The sequence below is a fragment of the Plectropomus leopardus genome, chromosome 7 (genome assembly GCF_026936395.1).
Source record: "Plectropomus leopardus strain MGB_pleo_1.0 chromosome 7, ASM2693639v1, whole genome shotgun sequence".
Classification (NCBI taxonomy): Eukaryota; Metazoa; Chordata; class Actinopteri; order Perciformes; family Serranidae; genus Plectropomus; species Plectropomus leopardus.
Genome location: NC_142182.1, coordinates 23,467,680 through 23,490,745, shown reverse-complemented (window position 1 = coordinate 23,490,745; position 23,066 = coordinate 23,467,680). Strand labels below are relative to the sequence as shown.

Sequence of the window (23,066 nt, the reverse complement as noted above, 5' to 3'; positions counted from 1 at the left end):
TTAAGAAAACTGATATTTATTTACATAAAACTTTGGCAACATAATATATTTACAATATGAATCACTCACTAGGCCTTCCCTTTGACTTAAAAGCAAGTTTATGACAAAAACAAACTAATAAATAAACATGAATAGTATTTATATCAACAAATTTAGGTTTAAACTTGATTGTAATATTGCTTACTACAATTTTGAAAAACACAATTTTCGAGCGTTTCAGCTTCAAAGACACCGATGCAGAAAACATGGTATATGGTGAAAGATAAAATCACTAATAGAACGGTTTTTAACATCTTGGCAGAACTGCATAGCTTTTCAACTCAGTGTTGAACCTCCCTTTAATCTTACAGGCGTAGCTTGGATGTTTTTTGAAGTGGGGTTGTATGAGGTACTCATCCACAGTCACTGTATTACAAGCAGTAGATGTCAGGTGGCACACTTCCAGTGTGGAGAAGCATCGACAGTGAAGTTGAACAATGTATTGCTGTGGACAGGGGCAACAGCAAATATTGGCTGCTAAAAAAAAAACCCATTATCAGTTGAAGTTTACGCTACATGAAGAAGATTCTGACCGCGTTACTTTGCTGTCAGACAGTGCTTTCCGACAGGGAACAATTACATCCATCTATGCTCTCTTCAAAGCCTCCACACTTCTTTAACAGAAACAGTAATTCGACCTCACAGAACACAGGAGTTGCTTGTATACCGCTCCTTGATTGGTTAGTGATTTTGGTGGATACAAACTAACCCAATTAAAAGTCAAAGTCGTACAATACAATAAAAAAACTAAGCAAATGGGGCAGTGGTAGACCAGCAACTCCTGTGTTTTGTGAGGTAAAATAACTGTTTTTGTCAAAGGAGTGCAGTTTGCTCAAGAAGGTCAACAGAGCACTGATGGATATAACGGCTTCGGCTCTCTGTCAGACAGGGCTGTCTGACAGCAAGGTACAGCGATAAACATATTCTAAATATAGTGTACACTTCAACTGATATATATTTATATAGATATTTTAGGTAGCTAAATATGTTCTGTTTGCTGCCCTTGTCCACAGCAGTACAACACTTGGCAGTACATCTTAAAACTTATGCCAACTACTGTACATGATACACTGACTATGGATAAGTACCTCATACAACCTCACTTGAAAAATCGAAAATATCCCTTTAAAATGTTGCAATTAAAATCAAAGCCACTGGTTAGAACAATAAATGTCAGGGTCAAAAGTGTTGGTGGAAGAAACTCAAAGGGACATTCGTTGTTCTGCGAAGCCTTTCAAGTGGTGCTTGAAAGACATCTTTCAGATCTGCCATCAAACGCCCTCCTGACAAAACACGCCTCAGAAAGGCGAAGTACAACACAGAGTGGACAATCTTTTCGCTTTGCTTGCCAGTTTTGCGGATCAGTGGAGCAGCCTCTTCCTACTGTAAGTCCTGCCTGTGTTTGAGCGTTTGATTGGCTGGCTGAAGGGAGAGACGTCCACTCCATCGACTTCTATCCTCCTCCCTGATGCAGCCTCATCTACAAAGTCAAGGAAATGAGGATTGTTAGTTTGGAACTTACAGTAAGGAGAAAGTCAAATTCATTTTATGTATCATGCATATTTTTGTCCATTCGTAGATTTTAGGCCACTGAAAAAACTTGAGCGCTGACGTACTAACTCACCTGATAAGCAGAAAATACACGACATGACCAAGAGTATGACAAGGCACACCTCACACCAGTGTGTTACAAGGGCTGCAACTAGCAATTAATCTGTCTGTTATTTTCTGTAGTTAGTAATTTACAGATAATCTGCAAAAAAATACATATGCTTCCATCTAATTCATTGCCTTGTCGTTCCTCTAATTGCCTTCCCCCGTGTAAACAAAAACGACCAATCGGAGCAGAGGAGTCTCTAATCCAGGTGCCAATCACGTCAATCACTGCTCATGAACTGCGGTCAAAATGTCAAACTAGGCAGCGCTGATAAAAGAGAAAACACACGACAAACAACAACAACAAAAAAAACTTACCTTTGAAATTTGGTGTTCTCTTACTAGCAGAGCCTGTTTTGCCCTTGAACAACAATGGAGAGTGAGTGAGGGCCAAAATCCCACTTGCTGTCACCGGCTTCCTCACCTTTGAGCTGGGCGGCGTCGCTACTGTGAAAATGTAGAAAACACCAATGATAAAATCATAACTTCATGGAATCAATCTAACAGCCAAAACATCATATCCATTTTCAAATGGTAATAAGTGCATCTGATATTTGACCATTTGAAAGTTAAATTATTTAAGACATTTAGGACACTACATCGAATTTCAGTCATTTACTCGGCAAAACTACAGAACATGTGCTCGTCACAGCTTGTTTTCTCTTGCTTTCCTCTCATATCATCGCAGACAAAATATTTGGTCAGAAAGCTATTTTAAGTCCACAATGAAGGTTTCTCATCTGACCTACTGTTGTCACGATTCTGGAATTTGAAAAAATGAAAAATATTGATATTCAGCATCAGTTTTCTATGCCACTGAAAAATGAGGGAATACAATTTAAAATTTTTATTAATGGATATATGTTACCATGACAATGACAAGCAGAGAGCAGCAGAATGACTGTAGTAAACATCAACAATAAGAGAGAGCAAGCAAGTTCAGCTGGTAACAGTGTATCGATACTGCAGAAAATGAGTATTGAAATGGTTAGGTATCGATTCAGAATATTTCAAATAATAAATCAATATTTTTGACAACACTAAGCTGTAATGCGTGAACCACTACTCACTTGACTTGACATCTCCATTTCCAGCGGCCCATATGACGTCTTCTTCAGCTCTCTGAGGATCAGCACGGTCAGCCTGCTGACCTAGCTTCTCCATCCAGAACAAGTCCTCCAGTGGAGACAGAGGAGATGCATCTGCTCCAACAGGGGGGGACTGTTTGGAAGTCAGCGCTGATATTGCAGCTTTGCTGTTTGAGGGTTCCTCCGTGTCCTCAATGTCCTGCAATCTACTAACTCCAAGCTCAGCCTCCTCCAGCAACTCCACCAGCAAAGGCTCCCCCTTTAGGCCACGATCCTTGCCTCCGACCACTCCAATCTGAGCTCTCTTCCTACGAGGCCAGCTGTTGAGGTTGTCAGGGGTCACTTTCCCGACACTCTGAGGTGAAGGAGTCAGAGGAACGATGTCTGTAGTTGCCACTGGAGACAATGTTCCTGCAGGATGGCGTGTAGGTGTGTAAGACTGACAAATGTAAGTTTGGACGCTTCCCCCTTTCCCAGGCGTGCTCTTGGCGGGGGTGACGTGAGTGCAGATAGATGGCGAGACACATCCAGGATCTCTGTGCTTTGAGAACAAAGCCAAGGGGCTTTCCAGCTGAGAAGGTTTCACACCAACTAAAGGGCTCTGAGCTCCTGATCGAGGACCTCCATCTGAGGCCAAATCGCCCGCATTCATGGAATCTGTGCGTTTGATTTTGAGCTTGGGAAGTCCTGATGTTTGCATTTCCATTTCCACCTGGTAAGTGAGAGGGTTCGGAGTGCCCGTGCTCTTTTGTCGACCAGGTCTTGCTGGGCCTCTCGGGGTTGAAAATCGAGGGGGTTCATTTGCGTACCCCAAACGAGCAGCAGCTTCTCTCTGTTGGCGGTCAGGGGTCTGCCGGAAGCCATAGCTGCGGGAAGGTGTGCCTTGGGGTGACACCCGTGTTTTAGGACAGACTGTGTTCGACACAAAGTCTTCGCTGGATTTTGAAGGCCTCCGTGAAAAACTAATGTTCATCTTGATGCGTCCACTAAACTGTGTCTTTACAACTGCAGCATCTACAATGTCCATACTATCATCGTCTGTGGATGCAAAATGTGAAGAGTTCAACTGCTGTGAGTCTGAATGGGAACTCAAGTCAGTTTCAGAGGTTTGGGAAGGTTCATCTTGTACCTCGTCTTTTGTATCTGACTGCGTGTTCTTTTCCACAAGGTCACAGTTCTCAGCAGAATCTGTGATCAGTTTGGGAGGAACACTGTTACTAGACTGGGATCTTAAGTAATGTCTGGTGGATCCAGCATCTTGACCAGACCTCTTTCTTGTCAGGGACTTTGCTGGAGACTTTATTGGAGTATTTTCTGAATTACTCGTACCTCCGACTGGTATAAAGGCTGGCTTACATGGGGATGCAACATTTGAACTTTTGCCTGGAGTTCGTCCAGAGCGAGTCATCATCATGTGAGTGGGACTAGGGGTCTTGGACTGTGTCCTAGTGTTGGGTTTAGGTGAAAGGTGGTGGTCTAGAGGTGGCGTGGATTCTGGAGGAGGAACAGTTTCACCCTTTTCAGGTGTTTTCACCATGATGGAGAGTTTTTCAGAGGGACTCTCATTTTTATCCTTTGTTATAAATACACTTTTTGCAGTCTTTTCTGGGGACTTGAAAATATCTTTCCTAGTGTTTGTGCTTTTGACAGGGCTACTGAACTTGTTGAGTGTTTTCATCAATCTTGGAGAACTGCGGGTTGCAGTGCAAGGCGACTCTGGCACCTTGAAAGTAACGCTGCTCTCTGCCACTCTACATTTTCGAGGGGATGGAGACCATGTGACGCTCTTCTTGGGAGTCTTGGAGATTGGGCTATTGAGAAGACGTAATCCAGGAGAGGATTGGCATTCAGCCAAGGCCTTGACTGGAGTCCTAAGAATACCCTTCAGCGGGCTCCTCACAGGGCTTTCCTTCGTAGGTGTCTCTACCACAAGTGTCTGTCTGGATGGAGATCTGAAAGGACTACCTCTTAGAGTCATAACAAGCTCACAAGAACTGCCTGCTACAGGGCTCTCTGCAGCAGAGAAAACATGCTTCCTAGATGGAGGTGGTGTTTTGGGGGACCCGGGGGTTCGAGGGGTCTTGGGCGTCCTGGGTGTTGAGATCCCATGCATGGCTCTCCCACGTTTGCCAGGTGACTTTGTTGGTGTTTTATTTGGACTCTGAAACAAGAATCAAACACAAACAAAAAAGTCAGAAATAAGTGATGTTTTTAGCCACTTGTGGGCAGCAGAAACAAGCTGTGAAATCAACATCTACTTATCTTTACCTTAAAGTAGTTCTAGTTATACTTGCTAGCAAACAGCTGCTTATTTATACACATCAAATAGTTACAGAGCAACATACCCATTTAATTGCAGCATTGTTTCTGGCCACTTAGTAAGGTTCACAAGTTCAATAATGGCACTCCTTTAGCTCTGTTATTGTTATGTACCAACTCCCAAGGTAAATATCTTTTTCTTTAGCAGCTTAACGCTGCACTATGTTCAGCAGCTGGTCACTAACTGCATCAGTCTGCTGATTGGTGCTGAGCAAGTAGTGTACAGTGGATCTCTTTCACTGAAAACAGCTGCCTAATGCTGCCAAAAACTGCGCAGTGAGGGCAGTGAGAGTCAAACAAAACTGTGGACTTGAGGGCCGGAAAGCTAAAAAATGAGCTAAAACTCACAACAAAGCTCAGTAAAGCTGAATGGAGCTGCAGTTTTGGGTGATAATTCTCTGTAGGTCATCATGAGGAACCTCTTTCACATCATCACATTGTTATTCGATATGGTTACTATAAAAATATCAATTAAAAGCACTTGAAATCAGACTCAAGTGTGACCTTAACACAAATTTAGAACTCTGTCATATGAACTATAAACACTTACTGTAATTTTTCATGGCACTGTAATTTTTTACTGGACTCAGTAAAGTAATAATTTAGCTTATGAGGAAGACACGAAGGAGCAATTGCATAGATGCGGTATAAAATCGATGTTTTCAAATATTTCTTGTACAAGCTGTACAAGCTGTGTTATATAACATTGACATGAAAATATATTTTTAAGATACATGCAAAAAAAAACTATGATGTGAAAATAAAACGTTTTTTTAAATTTTTTGTTTTTTGCACTATTTCACACTACTATTACAATCTTATCAAGATTCTGTCAGTGAGTTTAAGTGTTTAGGTGGTGCAGCTCCCAATGTATATGATTCATTTTAGTGAACCCTATTATCCAAAAGAGAACTTACCTCAAAGACACTCGAATCTGTAGACAGACGCGACCTGGTGGCCCTGGTTGCACAAGACTGCTCGGAAGGACGACTGGGGGAATCAGCTGCCCCAAAAAGCAGACGCATAGGAGACCGAACTGTTTTTACATTAACCCCACTGATTTTGCTATCGCTGAGAGTAAGCTGGGATCCAGAGAGAGCTCTGTCAAGGTTGCGGGAGCGAGGTTGAGAGCTTGAGTAGAAGACGTTTGAGTGTCTTCGAGCAAACTTCTTTATCCTTGGGCTTCTTCTGAGGTCTGAAAATCCAAGTGCGAAAAAGATGAAGTTATGGATACTGTTTCAAGGAAACAAAGCATAATTAAAATTAATTCCACAATGTACCAGTGTCACATGGAGGATTGAGAAGCATTCAAAAATACTTAGCAGTAAGTATATTTGACTTTTAGGTGAAATGTTAATGTTAATTAAGTCAATTGCTGTACACAAGTAAAAGCTATAATTCTTAAATTCACGTCGGTATATTTTGAGTTGAAAAGCAAAACAAAAATTTGTTTTCAGAGAAATACCTTCTGCAGGTTTTACTGGTGACTCTTCCACGATGCACTCCTCAGTTGGGACGGATCTCCTGGAGAAGAATAGTCAAAAATAAAAAAGTAAACATTTTTAGTTTACAATAATTCGCACCTGCAGATGATTTGTGTGTCATAAAATATATGTAATAACTAAAGAGCTGCAAAAAATGGCACTGTTGATAAATAAACGTACCTTCCCATTTTCTGCCGGTATAAGAGGCGATTGGACACTTGCTTGTGGAGGGGTGTTTCACAAACTTTCTTTGTTAGAAGTTTGTGCCTCTCTGAAAAGGAAACATTTTCTTTGAGATTAAGTGCTAAAAATTGAGATGAATGTGGTGGAACAAACTATCAGTGAAAAAATACACTAAACTTTAACAACAGTTTTCCCTATAATTAATTTGTAATAACAATTCAGTTTACCTTCAGAGTCAAGAGATCGCTTGCGTTTCAATCCTTCCACAGCGGACACAGACTGGCTCCTTGGCAGCTTGGCTCTCTTTGAGGGGGAAACAACCTCCTGGTTGAACAGGTTTCTTCTCACCTTCGTCACCTCTGTAGACAATAAGTACATGGTCTCAATTAAGGACTCTCATCTCGTTGTGGTCAAAGGCGATACTGCTCCCAAAATCCAAGGTATAAAATAATCTCCCCATCAGCTTGGAAAGAGGATGTAAAAAGTATCTAGCTTGCTTCTTTGTGAAAAAAGAGAGACTCAAGTCTCTTCAACTTAAACTCGGTCAGTTACAGTGCCTCGCCCTCTTTAAGGTCCATCAGAGGTTGCAGGTTGTTTTAGCCACAACTACAAATCATGATGACATACAAACTAATGGACAGCAGAGGAGTGGATTTTTTGTGGAAGTGGTTTACATTTTCAGAGGATGTTTAACATCACAACATAACATTTGAACCAAATTCATTCAAGCTGTTCACAATTCAAAACCTTCAGAGTTTCAGTTTCTTATTCAAAAGGATAGGATTTTGGGTTGAGTGGGCAAGTGGCTGTGATTGGATATAACAAACTTAGATGTAAAACATAAAATACCTTGTGTTTCTTGTTTCTGGGGTTGTGGTTCTGCAACAGGTTTCTCCAAAGCAACACAGACCTTTGATTTTGACTAGTGAAAACACAAAAATGCAGGTAAAATAATCTGGATCAGACATCCTAAATAACTATGAAGCATGTACAAAGGTCATCTCAGGTCTCTTCTCTGGATGATGGCTCTTCATACAGGAAAACACAGTGAGTGTTTGAGAAATCTGAATAACACATTTACAAGTTAATATTCCTTTTGATGACTGAAATAAAGGTTAAATCCTGACAATTATAAAAATAATAATCCTAATTAATTTAATAATGTGATAACGGTTTCAGCAGGGATTAATTATCCATTGTCATCTTACAGCTCTTGTAGTCTTTTTAGGGATCTCTATTTGGCGAAGACTTTGTGATGATTCGGTCATACTGCGATGACGAGTAAGCATCCCACTCCTAAAATTAAACAAAAACAAACAGACCAAAAAATTAATTAAAATTCTAGACTTATAATATATTCATATATATGTCTTGGTTTAATTATAGAATTGTATTCAAGATTTTTTTTTCATTCCCGCCCCTTCCTGATTTTCTGTAACCACACAAGTGTCCAGCTAACACACTGCCTCCCCTCACCTCCTCTTGCTAGCGGAGCGATTTCGCAGATCCTGCAGGCGATCTTTGCCATCTGAAACCAGGCTCTGTGTGGAGAGGGGAGGGGAGGAGGCTGAAGGAGAAATGCTGTCCTTGGCAACTGACTCGTCGCTGAAGAAGTCAGCAGGCAGAACAGCCACCAAAGCCTCAGGGAGCTGGGTGCCCAGACTGTGGTAGATATCTGCGAGCACTCTAGGAATGGCGGTCAGGAACCTGCCATGACACAGAAAGACTATATTAGAAACCAACAGCTATAGATGATAAATACTTGGCTTTTTAAAAAATTACTGTTTCCAATTACAATTTAACATTGAAGCTGTGCACCAACTTGGTGTTAAAGCTAGAAAACTTTTCATCACTTTTGTATTTAAAAACTAAAGATTTATGGCAATTAAGAAGGAGAAGTATGTTATTAAAATAAAGAGTGCATGAAATTTTGTACCTAAATATATGGTAACTCCTACAAATACCTTCAATAATTATTACTTCCATATATGTTTTATTACTGTTATTTTACTTTGTTTTCAAATGCTTTCCTATCAATTTTTAGCAAGAAACTTATTAAAAATACCAGGCTTTTATTATACATCCTATTCATCTGGGAGATATGCATTCCTGCAGCTCTAACACTTACCCTGGGAGGACTTCATCTTCAAGGAACCTTGCAAGGCAAACTGGGTCTTTTGTTAGAGAGATTATTCGGAGCATTTCAGCCACCTGAGAAAAAAGAAGAAGAATTGAGAATTTAATAGGTTTAGGTTTACTCAGTTGTGCCTTGTGAGTCAGGCTAGTTAAATACTGACAGAGAAGCACTTATTTTTTATTTCACGACTGACAATGTTAGACAACATACTCTATAGGCCCATAACAGACAAGATTCAACTGCAGCAGTGACTCAGTAGTGAGCATCTCACCTCCTCTGCCATCTGGTCAACATCCAGTGAGTCAGACTGCTCCGCCGAGAAAAGCCTGCACAACTGCAGCCTCAATAACACCTGAAGCTCGCACCTAGAGGAGACAACCTGTGTTAGGGCTGACCTCAGAATAGAAATAATCAAGGAGGACGGGCACACACGTTTGTTAAAGTAGTGGTCAGTGGACAGAGTTTTGCATGTTTTATTGACTAGAAAAACAAGGTAACACACAAAGGTAGAAGGCACTCACTCTCTGACTTTGCTCTCAGCATCAGCAGCTGTGCTATAGAGCTGCCTGATTGATTTGCCGGTCTTGAGTAGGTGTTGCTGAACAAACAGTGAGATCTTTTCCTGCAAAGAACGTTTTAGTTATGCATAGCAATCAAAGTCCTGCTGTTTAATTTGTCTTTAAACTACACTGAATGCTTTCATTATCCCGATAAGAAAAGTTTCAGCATCTTTACATCAACATCTTGTTATTGTTTTTCCTACAGAAGGCACATAAAAAAAATCAATCGACCAAATTTAAAAAACTAACCAAATTTGTACCTGTATAAACATGATTATCCACATGGTGCAGCACAATTATCTATTCAACTAACAAATAATAACCAGTCTGCAGTAATGATGAAAATAGGTCAGGTCAGAATCCTGCAGTACATTTAAAGTTGCCACACGTCTTACCTCAAGGTCTGATTCTGTCATGAGGAAGGTCTTGACAGCAAACAGGAGCTGCTGGACACCAGTGAGAAGGGGTGAGTCCCTCTCTTCCAAAGTCCTCTCATACCTTGACTTCAGATGGGACAGCAGCTCTGCCTCACTTGTGAAACCTGGACAAAGGGAGAAAATACATTGTTTGATTTGTTACTATATCAAAGGCAAAGTTTGATGTGTTGGGAAGTTTGCTTAAATGCTGTAGCACGGTGATAATTTGAGCAGGAGTGCTGTAAGTTTTAACAGGGACACTCACTGATGGTGCTCCCTCCTCCAGATTTGTTCCTTTCACTTGACCGTCTCTTCCCCTGTCTGTCTGTCCCCCTGCTGTCAGCCCCCTGCTGCTCAGCCTCTGTCAGGTTCTTTTGGGCTTTGACATTCAGCCGCGCGACATTCAGCATCTGTAAGGAGCGGCTCATGGTCTTCATCTTCTGTTTCACCGGCGTGCGCTGGGCGCCACCTGTAGATCAAAGACGGGAAATGATAGGACAAATTTTTTTGTGTTGCTTTCACTCTAGTCAAAATTTCAATAAGATAATAATTAATAATGAACAATTTTCTTCAGTTTTCTCACATTTTAAACTTGTGTTTAAAATGATAATTAGTGATTGCCAATATCTTAAATATGCTTTCATACTTTTTAAAAATGTCATGACCTTCATAGAAACCCTGGAATATGCTAAAAACTGAGGTTTCTCACGTTTCTTGCCCCTCTTGGCCTCTGCACCCTGGGATGCTTGATACAATTCAGCCAGACCACTGAGCAGCTCCTGCTGTAGGACAGACTCCTCCTCTTCTCTCTGCTCTGCTACTGCATGCAGCAACCTGTTCAACAAAGCCAGTGAAACATCAGGACTACATGTCACCTGAACTCTGTGCCAAAAATGAGTTTGTTTTAGGTTGCCTATGACTATTTTTGTGTTTAAATATTTTATAATTCTTACTTATTAAGCACTATATCAGATATCAGATACATATCAGATAAAAAAATAAATAAATCTTACCTCATTGACTCCATTAAATGGGAACTAACTCCTGACTGATCTGATTGAGGGAACCAACTCTCCAACACGCCTGTTGTCAGGGGGTAATGGCTGATTTCCTGCTGAGCCCATTCAGGAACCTGGTGATCTTTTGGTTGGTGTGAAGAATAATAAAAAAAATCAACAATAAAGGACTAGCAATACAATAAACTATCTATCTATCTAATCTATCTAATATATTTAAAGGTTTTGCTGTTGGTAATATTTGCAGTTTCACTGAGGCATACACATAGTCGAGCAACATAAAGATGTGGAAAAAAACAAAACGCGAAGCAGGCATTTTGTTTTGAGCTGAGTAAAACTATTCTGTCCTCACCATCAACACTATCACCATCCTCCTCCATTATGTCATACACTACTCCCAGAACGCTGCTCACAACATCTGGCAGTTCAGCTGAGGTTTCTGCTGTCGCGGGGGCAATGATTTCAGTGGTCAAGAACTGGTTCTGCTGTGTGACGCCAGACTGGAAGATGGTGAGCAAAGCTGTAGTGTGTGACAAGGGGGAGAGGACAGCCGAGCACACTGAGCTGCTGTCATTCACCTCAGAGAGCTGGAAGAACAAGCAAAAAAGTGAGGAAGATGGGTGAATGATAGGTGAATCAGTAAATGCACACAGAAAAGAAGGACATTCAGCAATGATGATGCAGCTGTATGTCTTAATTCCACTGAGCTACTCGCATGCTTATATAGTGCACAATCCACTCCCAACCCCAGATCTCTATGCTCTGTTAGGGCGTTCAAAAAAAATTAGTAACTGGATACTAAATTGATGCCATTAATTATAAATATTAAAAAAAATCTGTTCATTAAGAGTTATTGTGGGATAACGTGTTTAAATCAAATCTTTTCTGATGTGCCATGTGTCCCTCAATTTGTCTTATCTATTTGCTATGTTTCATAGAGTGTGCTGTGTTCTTCCTATTGAGATTTTGTTCAACTAGAAATGTATCTCAGCGCCTTTTCTGCAATGTCGCTTTCACTCAACTTTGCTTCTTGACTCTGAGGTAATGACATGAAAATCTGCAATGTACTGGGTTAATATTTTGATAATGACTTCTAAAAAACTTTAACAAACCTGATTGTAGCAGAGCAAAACAAACAGAGTCTGGAAATGGAAACGCATCTCAAATATTCCCTTGTTCTGTTAAATGAATGCAAAACTGGGGAGCGCCATCACACCAGAAGAATATAAAATATAAATTCCCCCAATGGTTTCTGACTTTTTTTCTCTCAAAGGAAAACAAAGGACTTTGTATTTACAGAGCAGATATGTATGCTGTGGCAGCAGCCCTTAGCAGTGTCAGCTGTGCTGTATAACTGAAACACAATTAGCTCATCAGCAGCTTGTGAAAAATACCACAGTTGTTTTTGGATGTCTCACCATGTGCAGAGCATGAGCAGACAGCTCCATTAGGAGATGCTGGAAGGCGGCCGCCCCCTGGTCACTGCTGCTGGAGCACTGTAGCACCCATGACTCTGTGGAGGTCTGCGTCAGTGAAGAGGTATCCCAGTTCTGCAGCACTCCCTTCAGACACACTTGAAATGACTCTGGGAGAGACCTTTGACCACGAGACACCGGTTCAACCATGACGCCACAGCTCTGTGTCACATCACCTGATTGGGTGAAGAATGACACAACACGTGTGAATAATGGCCGTTCATTTTTAACATTTTCCTCATGTTTGATGTGCTTTACGTCTCCTGCCTGGCACTAATGCATGTCATTTCATTTCATTTCTGCTGTTGTGTCTGATTTATGTTCAGATTTTGTTGTCTTCATGGTGTTGATTTGTTTCTTTTGTCAAGATATTATTACAAAGTTTTCTCTTCATCTGCATTTCCAAGACAATGCGGAGTACAGTTATAATGTCTCAAGCTAATGGAGCATCTGTATAGATCACACCAACAGTTTTTACACCTGCACTTTTTCAGAAACGTCTAAGTCATAACAGAGGATGATAAGAGTTCATTTCCAGGTCACCAACCTTGCTCCCATCGCAGAACACCGCCTATGACGGGAAAAGCCAGGCGGTGGAGCCTTTCAGATGACAGCATGTATGCGATGCTGGACTTGAATGCGAAGGTCTCTCCCTTGAAGCTTGAGTCTGGCTTCTGAGCAGAGCAGAGGTTCAACAATGCAACCACAGGAATCACTCTGCCACCCAGATGAGCTAGGATCTCAGACATCTTGTCAAAGCTGAGGTGATCCTCACACCTCATGACCTGCAAGAAGACATAAGATCAAAGTTGCTTTCATCAGTGGAAATGGGAATTTGTTTTAACAGCCACGTTAGCAGGTAGTTATCTGTAACTAATGACTGGATGTGTATAGTCATTCTAGATTTCACACCGACTAGTTAAACAGTGTAGAGCATGAGGTTAGTGTGATTTAATGCCTTTATTTTAAAATGTTTGCAAATGTTTAATTCCAAAAGATGCTGAAGAGCTTACTGTTTCTGACATATGAAAAGTAAACTTACATTTTAGATCTTAGTGACAGTGGTTTTGGGAAAAAATGAGAAAAACAACAAAGTTTTAGGTGAGTGACACATTAAAGCGTGTACTGGCTGGCCAGCCCAAACACCTACCATCAGAAAAGCACAAATGCATTTTGACATTCTTCATGCCTCTGCTGTAGGGATGGGCATTATTCTTCTAAAAGAGATTCCCTCATTTTGGTGTTTTGATGACAATGGAAGACAACGCAACCCAACTTTCAAAAATCTCCCATAGATTATCAATTTATATCTAATGACCAAAAAGGCCAAAGCAGAATGTGCCCTGTACAGACACATCTGTGGTGTTTGTCCACTCATCTCGAAATGGTGAAAAGTGTGATAGACACATTAGCCTAAAATATTTATGGTCTTAAAAGCTGCTTTACAATTAAGTGGAAAAGTTATATGAACTTCTATGACAGCTACTTTAAGAGTGAGTGACATTTATCTGCTATTATACTTACAATACTGATTATTTTGTTCTCAAATGCTATCATCATTGGGTTACGCAAGATTTATAACTCGATTGTTTATCAATAGATTTCCAAATAGTGATTACTCTGTGCTGTACTCACCTGAACATGTGATCTACTGTCAATCCAGTGCAGCACCACCTGTCTCTGAACCAGCATGTCATGAAGGGCCCTGGGTATTATGTGCTCCGTCACATCTGTAGGTAGGTCACTGTCTCCCAAAGACAGATAGTCCACAAGCTGTAACCTAGACCGTGGACACTCTGAGACCATAAACACCACGTTCCTCCCGTTGCTTGAAATCTCATCCTCATGAGAAACACTGGTCTTCCCAGGTTGACTCGACTTCCGCGGCCTCAGGGACAGTTTGGTGGGAGAGGTGATGTCTGGTCTGTCCCACTGGAAGTCCAGCAGGGTTTCTTTGAGTGCATTTTGAACTAAGGCAGATTGATTGGGTTGCTGTTTCTGCTTAGAAGGGCACGGTTTATCCTTCAGATCAAACTTGGCTTCAAACTCTATTTCAAAGTCATCAAAAGTTTTGTGGCGGAGCTCCTTGAAGTCTGACCCCCTTGATAGGAGACTTGCATTGCGGCCAGTCTTGGACTGAAAGAACTTATAACCCCAACGCACTTTGTCAAATCCATATTTGTAGCCGAAATGCAGCAGGGTTAATAATATTCCTCGTTTTACGAGATGATTTCTGACATCCAGCTGATCTCCTGAACAGTGATCTTCATAATCCACATCGATGACAAAAACCAAGTTGTGCAAAGCCATAACGTCAAACGCACTGAGCCAGAGTGGCTAAACAGCCCTATACTCACCGATAAGCCATGAAAACAGGTAAGCCTCGCTCATAGGTATTCAGGTCCAGTGTTATCTCACCGTGTGTGGGTACCTTCCCTATAATGCATCCATGGTGGGCACAGGGACGCCATTTACAGCTGCGACACTTTGTATTTCCAGCCAACAGTTAGTTGTCTTGCTAGCTAGCTATCATAGCTAGCGTCACTCAAGTTAACCTGATTACAAATTAGCCTCGGCTGGTGTGACATAGGTTTAGCACTCGCCGTTGTTCGACTTGGTACCTAAGGTAAAACAATCAAACACACACGGTCTCATTTAGGTATCAAAACAGCTTAAAGTTTCCATATAATGTTATTCCACAACCGAAACTCTTCTCTGTTCGCCATTTTCTCGTAGCCTCAACCGTTCGCGCTCCTTGAAGGAGAGCCCACCCCTTCGCCGTGATTGGTTACATCCTGTAACAACAACAATCTAATTGGTTCAAAATATTCCGCAAACTGGGCGGTGATTCGTCAAGAGCCGTAGGTTAACTTGTCATTGGGCAAATGCACTGTCAATCAAACTTAACCGACTTCTATTATAAGAAACATGAAATAAGAATCACTGCTCGCATTTAACTTTTAAAAGCTACTTGGTAACGTCAGGATCAAAGAAATAAGTAGGCCTGGTTTTCCCCGACTTGTATATGAAACATAATATTGTTATTTTTTGAAAGTTAACAGTTCTATATATTTAACTAACTGACATATCTGGCTACTCAGGTATAACATGACCTAAAAAAACATACAAAGTAACAGGGGCGTTTCTAGAGTTTAAGGACATAGGGGGCTTGGTGTGGACCTTTTCTGGAGCTGTTTTGTTTGTTTGTTGATGTTGTTTCTTTTTTATTAACAAACTCTTTATAGATGCTTTATAGGCACTCCAGCGTCTCATTTAGCCTTAAAATGTTCTTTTTTGTTTGTTTTTTACTTACTGGATTACTGATCTGAAAACTGTTTTGCAGTAGTTCCAGTACAAAGTAGAAAAGAGTGCAAAAAATATGAAATATCAATAAATGTGCAATGTCCATTTTGTCTCAACTGTCTGCTCTGTGTTCTTTTAAAGAAAAGAGACAAAACAAAAAATGGGCAACAGGCTTGGCGTGTTTTTTTTTTTTGTTTTTTTTTTTTGGTTGTTGCGTTTTTTATCACACTGGTCCTCAGTTGACTATTCACCTGCTCTGGTGTGCCAAGTAAAGCAGTGAGAATGAGAGCTTGGCATCCTCAACAATTCTGTCTCTCACTGCCTAAAATGGAAAAACTCTCATTCAGAGCAATGTTTGGCTTTGATCTGGAAGTCTGGGTCTTCTCACTGTTTTTTCTATGTTTCCTCAAGTTTTAAGCAAAGTAGGATGCTCTGTGTGGGTCTGCAGACCAGAAAAAAATCACATGGTGTCCTCAGTATGTGGCTGGTCATACAAATTCAATGATAACACAAGTAAAAATTAGATTCAGTGCGATATTTTGAGAATAAATACAGGATAATTAAGCACAATAAAACAGCAATGAGCAAATCCTTGACACAGGCAATATCATCTTTAAGTAGCTGTATGTTCCCGGCTTCTCTGCTTTTCAGATTATCTGTGGACAGTGTAAGGGTAGCATGTTCCTCCTGTACTCCCCAGGGCTAGAGGGCAAACCAGAAAAAGAAAGATTTAAGGAAATAGAACACTGGGAGAGGAGGTATGTGGGTCACCTTCTGTTTTGCATCCGTAATCACCTATTTTCTACAGCACCAGGGGGAGATGAAGAGCTTAGAAAAGCTTTGAAATAGGGAGAGATGAAAGAAGCATGCTGAATGTTCTAGACGGCTTTTTGTGTCCCACCAGACACCCCCTAAGTCATGAGACCAGGATGTAGGTCATGGATGCTTTTGGGAGAATGCTGCTGCCAAGACACATAAAATGCACAAATATTGTGTGCATAAATATGCACACACATGCAAAAGTGTAATACTTGTACATGCAATCCTACCACTGTTACCTTCAGGTCACTCAATACTGAATAATCTTTATAGTGGTAAAACTTCATGTTTAACAAAACTGTAGTAAGAGATGATTATAGTAAATATTATCAGGGGACTAAAATGAAAACAAGGGGAGTAGGAAAAAAAAGTTTGGTGGACATTTTGTGGGTTCACACACAAGAGGTATTTACAGTGTTTCGCGAGAAGTTGCAAGTCTTGGTTTCTGTGAGTTTAGTCGAAACATCTGACTACTTTGTCTCTGATCTCGTTATTTTAGATTTTATATGATATTTTAGTCTTTTTTTATTCTGTGTTCAATGTAATTCTTTCATCATTCTTAACTGAGTGCATCAGATTTAATTATTTTGGAAAACACTCTGTGTGCCACATAAAACGGGGAGAAAATGTCCCCAAAACAAGCCAGTTTGCCTTATCTGTAATATAAACAGAAACCAGGAGGCTGGTCCATAGGGACCGAAAGATTTATTTTTAGGGTCAGAAGGATCAGAAAAGCTTTTTCAATATGGCACTGATTGAAGACTGCCCCGCTGCGATGACTTAAAGAAGACTCCGTTTAGATCTTGGCATGACTATTCTCGTGATGTGCACTTGTATACAGGTCAGCATGAATAATGTCCACTACCATATTTGCTTTGGAGCACGAGTCATTTCTGCCAAGCTGAGAGCATCTGCTCAGTGATTCCACCCACAGCCTGCAGAACATTATGCTGAGCAGCCTGTCGGATCTATTGTGTGTTTGTACTGTTTCTGTCTCAGAGCTCACATCCGCACACTTGCCCTAATTGCATTTTGATGGATCTATTGACATTTATAGCAGCGGATGTATGATGACCAAATGCCTGGTTAGTGTCCATTGAGGTATTCAGTGAACTCCAAAATGACCTGCTGAATACTTTGGAACCCCTTTAATGTTTTAAAAATCAAACAAAGCTAAACATAAAACAAAATGATGGTGGTAAAGTTAACAGACAGCTGTGGTAATTACTACCACAAAAATAAAATAACAGTCACTTTCAAAAAGTACAATGTGCTTTACAAAGACATAAAAAACAAAGAACAATGAAAAGATCATAAATATATGCATTATATCAAAGCTTCTAATGTCACATTATATATGATATACATATATTTACTCCAGGATAGTGCCGTGAAAGGTGGTTGTATTTGACACCAACATTGCTACATTTCCTGCTGGGATACTGGCACAAAGGGTGGCTGTTTTTTTGAGTGAGGCATGGCTGTGTTTCAAGCAAGGATTGTGCCACCAAAACCATGAATTTTATGACAGAACATAATACATCTTTTCCTAATCACGGTACCCCAGTGTTGTTTTTTTATCCACACGTTAACCACAGGATTGTTGAAACGTAAAGAAAAGTTAAGTTTCAGTTATCTGCTGTAGAGCAACAAATGTAATGGATCAGTGATTTGCAGACACACACAATGTCGACATTTTTGAGGCAATTAGGTTGATTTTAACAATTCAACATCATGTCATTAAAAAGTACATGCTACTTTTAGCATGTAATATAAAATATTTGTCAGTTCTTGTAGACTACCACAGAGTGCCTCCTACAGTTCATTGTGTAATTCACAGCTGTTGATCCCTAGAATAAGATAAGAAGATGTGTTTACACTTTGACTTGGATGAATCAGAATGTTAGGAAACACGAACAGGAAGAGGCTGTGCATTTGTGTGTTTGCTGTCTGTTCTGTCTCGTACTGTCAGTCTGGTCAGACTCCAAGTAACGCACTGTCATCACAGTAGTGCACTTAAAGCAGTGATGTTTCCTTTCAAACATTTTGGCATCCCACCTTCAATAAAGGAAAAAAAAGGCACTTTAACAAGATTACACATATTCAGCCCACATGTACTCTCAGTCGCACTAAAGCTTTGAGGTTTTGTCGCTTTGTTAGCTGGCCAAACATGGTGTCTGTACAAATTGTCCCATGTGCTACAGGTTCTATTTAACAGATGATTGCCCTTTTAGGCAATTCTGTCTTCTGCCAGGTTGTTAACAAAGACACCATGCACATCACAGGGTCACATGATCCCTCTTTGAACTACTCTACTGTTGATTTTAAGATGTAACTGATTGCTTTCAGGGTTTGGCTCAGGTCTCGTCCCTACCTTCGATCTTGCAAAGGGTGAAGGTTTAACCTTTAATGAAGTGCAGTGTAATTTGTGTTTAAACTCGGATTTTAGAAAAAAAGGTGAAAAAGCCATTCGTGTCCTGGCACCAGGTATTATTTTTTTAAGTCGAGAAGTGTACAGTTAGTCATGCTCTTCACTCAGAAATTGGCTTATAATCAGTCTCTATAACATGCATTTCAAGCTTTAGGACACTGAGCATCTGTCATGCAGTCAGAATCAGAGTGTGAAGCTAATAAGGAGGGCAATATCCTCATACATAAGATTAGGTGGGGACAAAATCATTTTTGATTCATTATAGTGATGCTTTTGCACACTCTTTAATCTCCTCTGCAACATAAGAACTAGGTTGCTGGAGGAAGTAGGCGGAAAATGGAGGCATAATAAACTGGATCTATCTGTCACCCCAGAACGCAATGACAAATCTCTCTCTTTCTAGAAACGCTCTCGCTCTTTAGTGAGGAAATTCAGAAATTTCAGTGACGCAAATGCTTCCAGAGTTGTGTTGTCACACATAGAAACAGACAGTAATTCTGCTGTGGATGTGATGAAGTATGACAGCTCTACAAGCTCTAGATAAACACTGACTAATGTATGAGAGATGAGGAGAGATGTATGGAGACCTCTCATGTGCTACCAGTTGGGTTTTGTCTTTTCTCCCTATTGGTTAGGAGACAGGAATTAGCTGTAGTTAATAGAGGGGCAGTTGTGCTTTGTTTCATGTCAGGTGCAGTAGCAGGGTCAGCTGTCATGACGATTTGCTTTTCTTGCTGTGCACATATTAGTATGCATGATAGTCAGGAGAAAGGCCACCAAAAGACCAAAATAAATCAGGTAATGGAAACAGCATATTCCGTTTGGATATTCCGAATAAAGCCTCCAAACGTAGCATTTTCCATGTGGGATGTGCCAATATTATTCAGCTTTTAGGAGCATTCTTCTGAGCGCATTCACAAAATGCGTCTCAATTGGGGTTTTTACCGCAATTTGTGACACACGGCCTCTTTCTGTTTACACTCTGCTCTGTCAGTTATATACAAACAAGCAAGCCAGGAGTGTGAAAAGATGGGTTAGAGATCCATGTCCAAAAAGGAACGCTCACATTTCTGGTTGGAAAGAGAAACACCCCGCTTTTAAATATTATGAAAGACATGAATATCAACAGGTTTTTGGATATGGACGCAAATATCTCCCACTTATACAAGAAGGTTGTTTAAGGGATGAAAGAAGGAGGCTGTATGTGCACAGTTGAACAAGTCAGCCACCAGTGGAAAACTTTGAAAAAATCCTATTTTTATGTAAAGAATCACAGTGGCACAGGTGGCTCCAGCTGTTGCAGTTTTTCTATATTTTGATTCATCGTGGGGGCGCTTTATGTTAATTGCAGTATGCACAGCTGCATGTAAACACCAATACTAAGTCATTCATGAGCCATAACTGCCTATACTTTAAAGGCCTAACCACAGTTTCGGACCTAGAACCCCGTGGCCATGAGGCGACAGCGCTAACCACTACACCACTGTGTCGCCCTGGAAATATCAGTGGAATATTTATCGTCATTTATTTATTACTATCAGCCGTGTAAAAAGCTGGGAAGAAAAAAAACATTATTTTTTGCATGTAAATTGAACCAAAGAAATATGCCTATAATACCCAGGTAGCCAAAACGACCTGGCCCAGCATCAACCCGAAAATCGAGCCGTATCCAGTTCCCCAAATTGGCTGACACTTGGGATGAATGACACCCCAAAATCAGGTCAACTAAACTGGCCCATTTCCAGCTGGTGACACTGTTATCACTGAGCCATTATCTAAAATGACCTGACCCAGTACCGCCCAAATTTGGCATGCCGGAGGAAATAAGTAGGGCTTGCCCGACTCGGCTGAATCTTGGGATGAATGACGCCCCAGAATCATACCAAGGTAAACTGGCCCGAATCCAGTTTCTGTCACTGCAATCACTGGGTACTCAACACCAAATGTATATTAATGCCTGATTGAAAATAGTCCCAGTGAAATGCACAATTTACTCTTGTTTGATTAATGTTTGCTAAAATCAACAGTACCCAGCTGTTTTAAGAAATTACTTAACCTGTAAAAATGATAACACTAAATATTTGTGTCATGTTTTTAAAACAACAGGTTTAGGCTTAGTGCTACAGACAGGACCGGAAAGTCGGAAAGTGTGACGGACTAATGTATTGTTGGTCTTTTAGTCTTCTCCTTGGATTTCTTGACATTAAGTAAAACAATCATCTCCAGTCCGTGTCTCTCTGTCATTACATCTCCTTATGGCACAAGCATCACTGTCCACCTTTAAGCCATCATACGTCCAGAGAGAACGTCTCCCTCATCTTGTAGATTTACTTAATCAGAGTGTATTTTTAGCCAAGCCACATGCAACCCAAGCAGGTTCTCAACTAAAGCCCATGCAGCATTGTCTCCATCTGCAACAAGCTGCTGACTCGCACTCGGATGGAAGTCATTCATCACGTTTCTCTTGTCACCAAGTGGATTAGGAGAGTGGGGTTATTAGCAACAGGAGTGATTGCTGCAGAGGGCACTTCTCTCAGCAGGCTGGTGGTTGTTGTGGCTGAGTTCACTGATGACAACCTAACATTACTGAAAGTGCGTCACCAGGCCAGCAAGCATGCAGTGGACACAGCTCAAGTATTGCATGTTTACATATGGGTCAGACGTCAGTTTATCTTAACAATAACACTGGAGATGGAGAGCCAGTAAAGCAGGGACACTCAACATGCTCTGCTGTGGGTCACTCTTGCAAAATGACAGAAGGGCAGGGGCTAGTTTCTAAACAAACATTAGAATTAATATATACATAATTAGCCCATATCTTTGTAGAGTGGGTTAGGGGAATCATTCCCTAGCACTTTTTATTAAAAACGAGCTCTATTTGGATGTTTTTTTTAATGCACAATGGAACCTTTACATTCAGAGCACAAAGGGAATCCCAGTGTGAATGAATTTACTTTTACCACAAATTAGAAAATGATTAAAACATAACAACAACAATGATAACTTTGTTTAAATAACACCTTAAAAATAGAGTTTATAAGGTTCTTCTTTCTATATAGCAACAGGAAGCCAAACAGGCCTAGCAAACATAAGAGAGACAAAAAACTAAGGTAAAGTTAAAACAAGAAAACAAACAACTGCAAAAGGCATGTCACAAAAATGCCAATATAAACAAATACAAATAAAATGAACTAGAATTGTTGGTTCACAGTTGTATGCTTCTGTGCACCAATTAGGTTGCACTTACAGTTTACATCCATATCTGTGAAAATGTGGATGCTTCACACACATCTTCTCCCCAGCAGCACAGAAGATATATACAATAAGTACCATTTCAAGGTGGGGACTCAACCTAAGTGTCACCAATTCAATATCTTACCAAATGTTATGTTATGATGTAGAGTCATCGCCAGAAAAGTGTTTTTGCAGAACATTATGATGTCACAGAGCATCTGACCTTTGACTTTTTGGACATAAAATGTCATCATTTCATCATTTCATCCTATTAGACATTTGTGTAAATTTTGATCATAATTAGCGCATTCATTCTTCAGGCATGGCCAAAAGGTCACAGTGACCTTGAGCTTTATCCACCAAATTCTGATTAGCTGAGTCAAAGTGGACGCTTGTGCCAAATTTGAAGAAACTCCCTCAAGGCATTCTTGAGATATTGTGCTCATGAGAATAAGACAGACGAGGTCACAGTGACCCTTGATTACTAAAATCTAGCTGGTACATTGTTGAGTCCGAGTGGACGTTTGTGCCAAATTTGTTGTGTGTTCATGAGAGTGGGATGGACAGACGGATAGACAGGCAACCTGAAAACATAATGCCTACCTGCCTACATCAATGTATCGCTGCAGTAAAGGCCACATGACTCCTTTCTCTGTTATGTCATAAGACTTTGTGGTGGGATTTTACCTCTTCATCCATCTCCTCAACATTTTAGGGTCGGTATTGTTTTCTCAAACTGTTTTGATGCTGAGACATATTGCCCTTTCCATGTCCTCTTACTGTTAACTTATACTAGTTTCTATTTGTTTCACTTGACTGAGTGTAAATCAAGTTGGATTATAGTTTCAGCTCAGTTGATGTCAAAAGGAAATTTGAAAAGAAATGGCAACAGAAAATGACTCAAAA

The 23,066-nt window shown here is 40.5% G+C and overlaps 1 protein-coding gene across 1 annotated transcript; it reads right to left on the bottom strand.

Moving 5' to 3' along the window:
* Positions 1-15,133, bottom strand: ticrr (TopBP1-interacting, checkpoint, and replication regulator). Its single transcript, XM_042496858.2, has 21 exons — positions 14,009-15,133; positions 12,921-13,158; positions 12,317-12,549; positions 11,251-11,485; positions 10,896-11,022; positions 10,592-10,716; positions 10,148-10,351; positions 9,862-10,007; positions 9,428-9,528; positions 9,178-9,271; positions 8,898-8,980; positions 8,246-8,476; positions 7,978-8,065; positions 7,619-7,691; positions 6,997-7,128; positions 6,767-6,857; positions 6,568-6,626; positions 6,020-6,297; positions 2,766-4,944; positions 2,014-2,142; positions 1-1,519 (listed from the first exon to the last, which is right to left on the bottom strand). Exons 1-21 carry the CDS (start codon positions 14,681-14,683, stop codon positions 1,401-1,403), a joined length of 5,640 nt encoding a protein of 1,879 aa, XP_042352792.2. The 5' UTR covers positions 14,684-15,133; the 3' UTR covers positions 1-1,400.
* Positions 15,134-23,066: the final 7,933 nt, after the last annotated feature.

Coding starts and splice junctions, on each gene's coding strand:
- ticrr (XM_042496858.2), bottom strand. CDS start 14,683: ATGGCTTTGCACAACTTGGTTTTTGTCATCGATGTGGATTATGAAGAT. Junction 9,272..9,427: donor GCTGAGAGCAAAGTCAGAGA/GTGAGTGCCTTC, acceptor TGTCTCCTCTAG/GTGCGAGCTTCAGGTGTTAT. Junction 8,066..8,245: donor CGCTCCGCTAGCAAGAGGAG/GTGAGGGGAGGC, acceptor GTTTAATTTTAG/GAGTGGGATGCTTACTCGTC.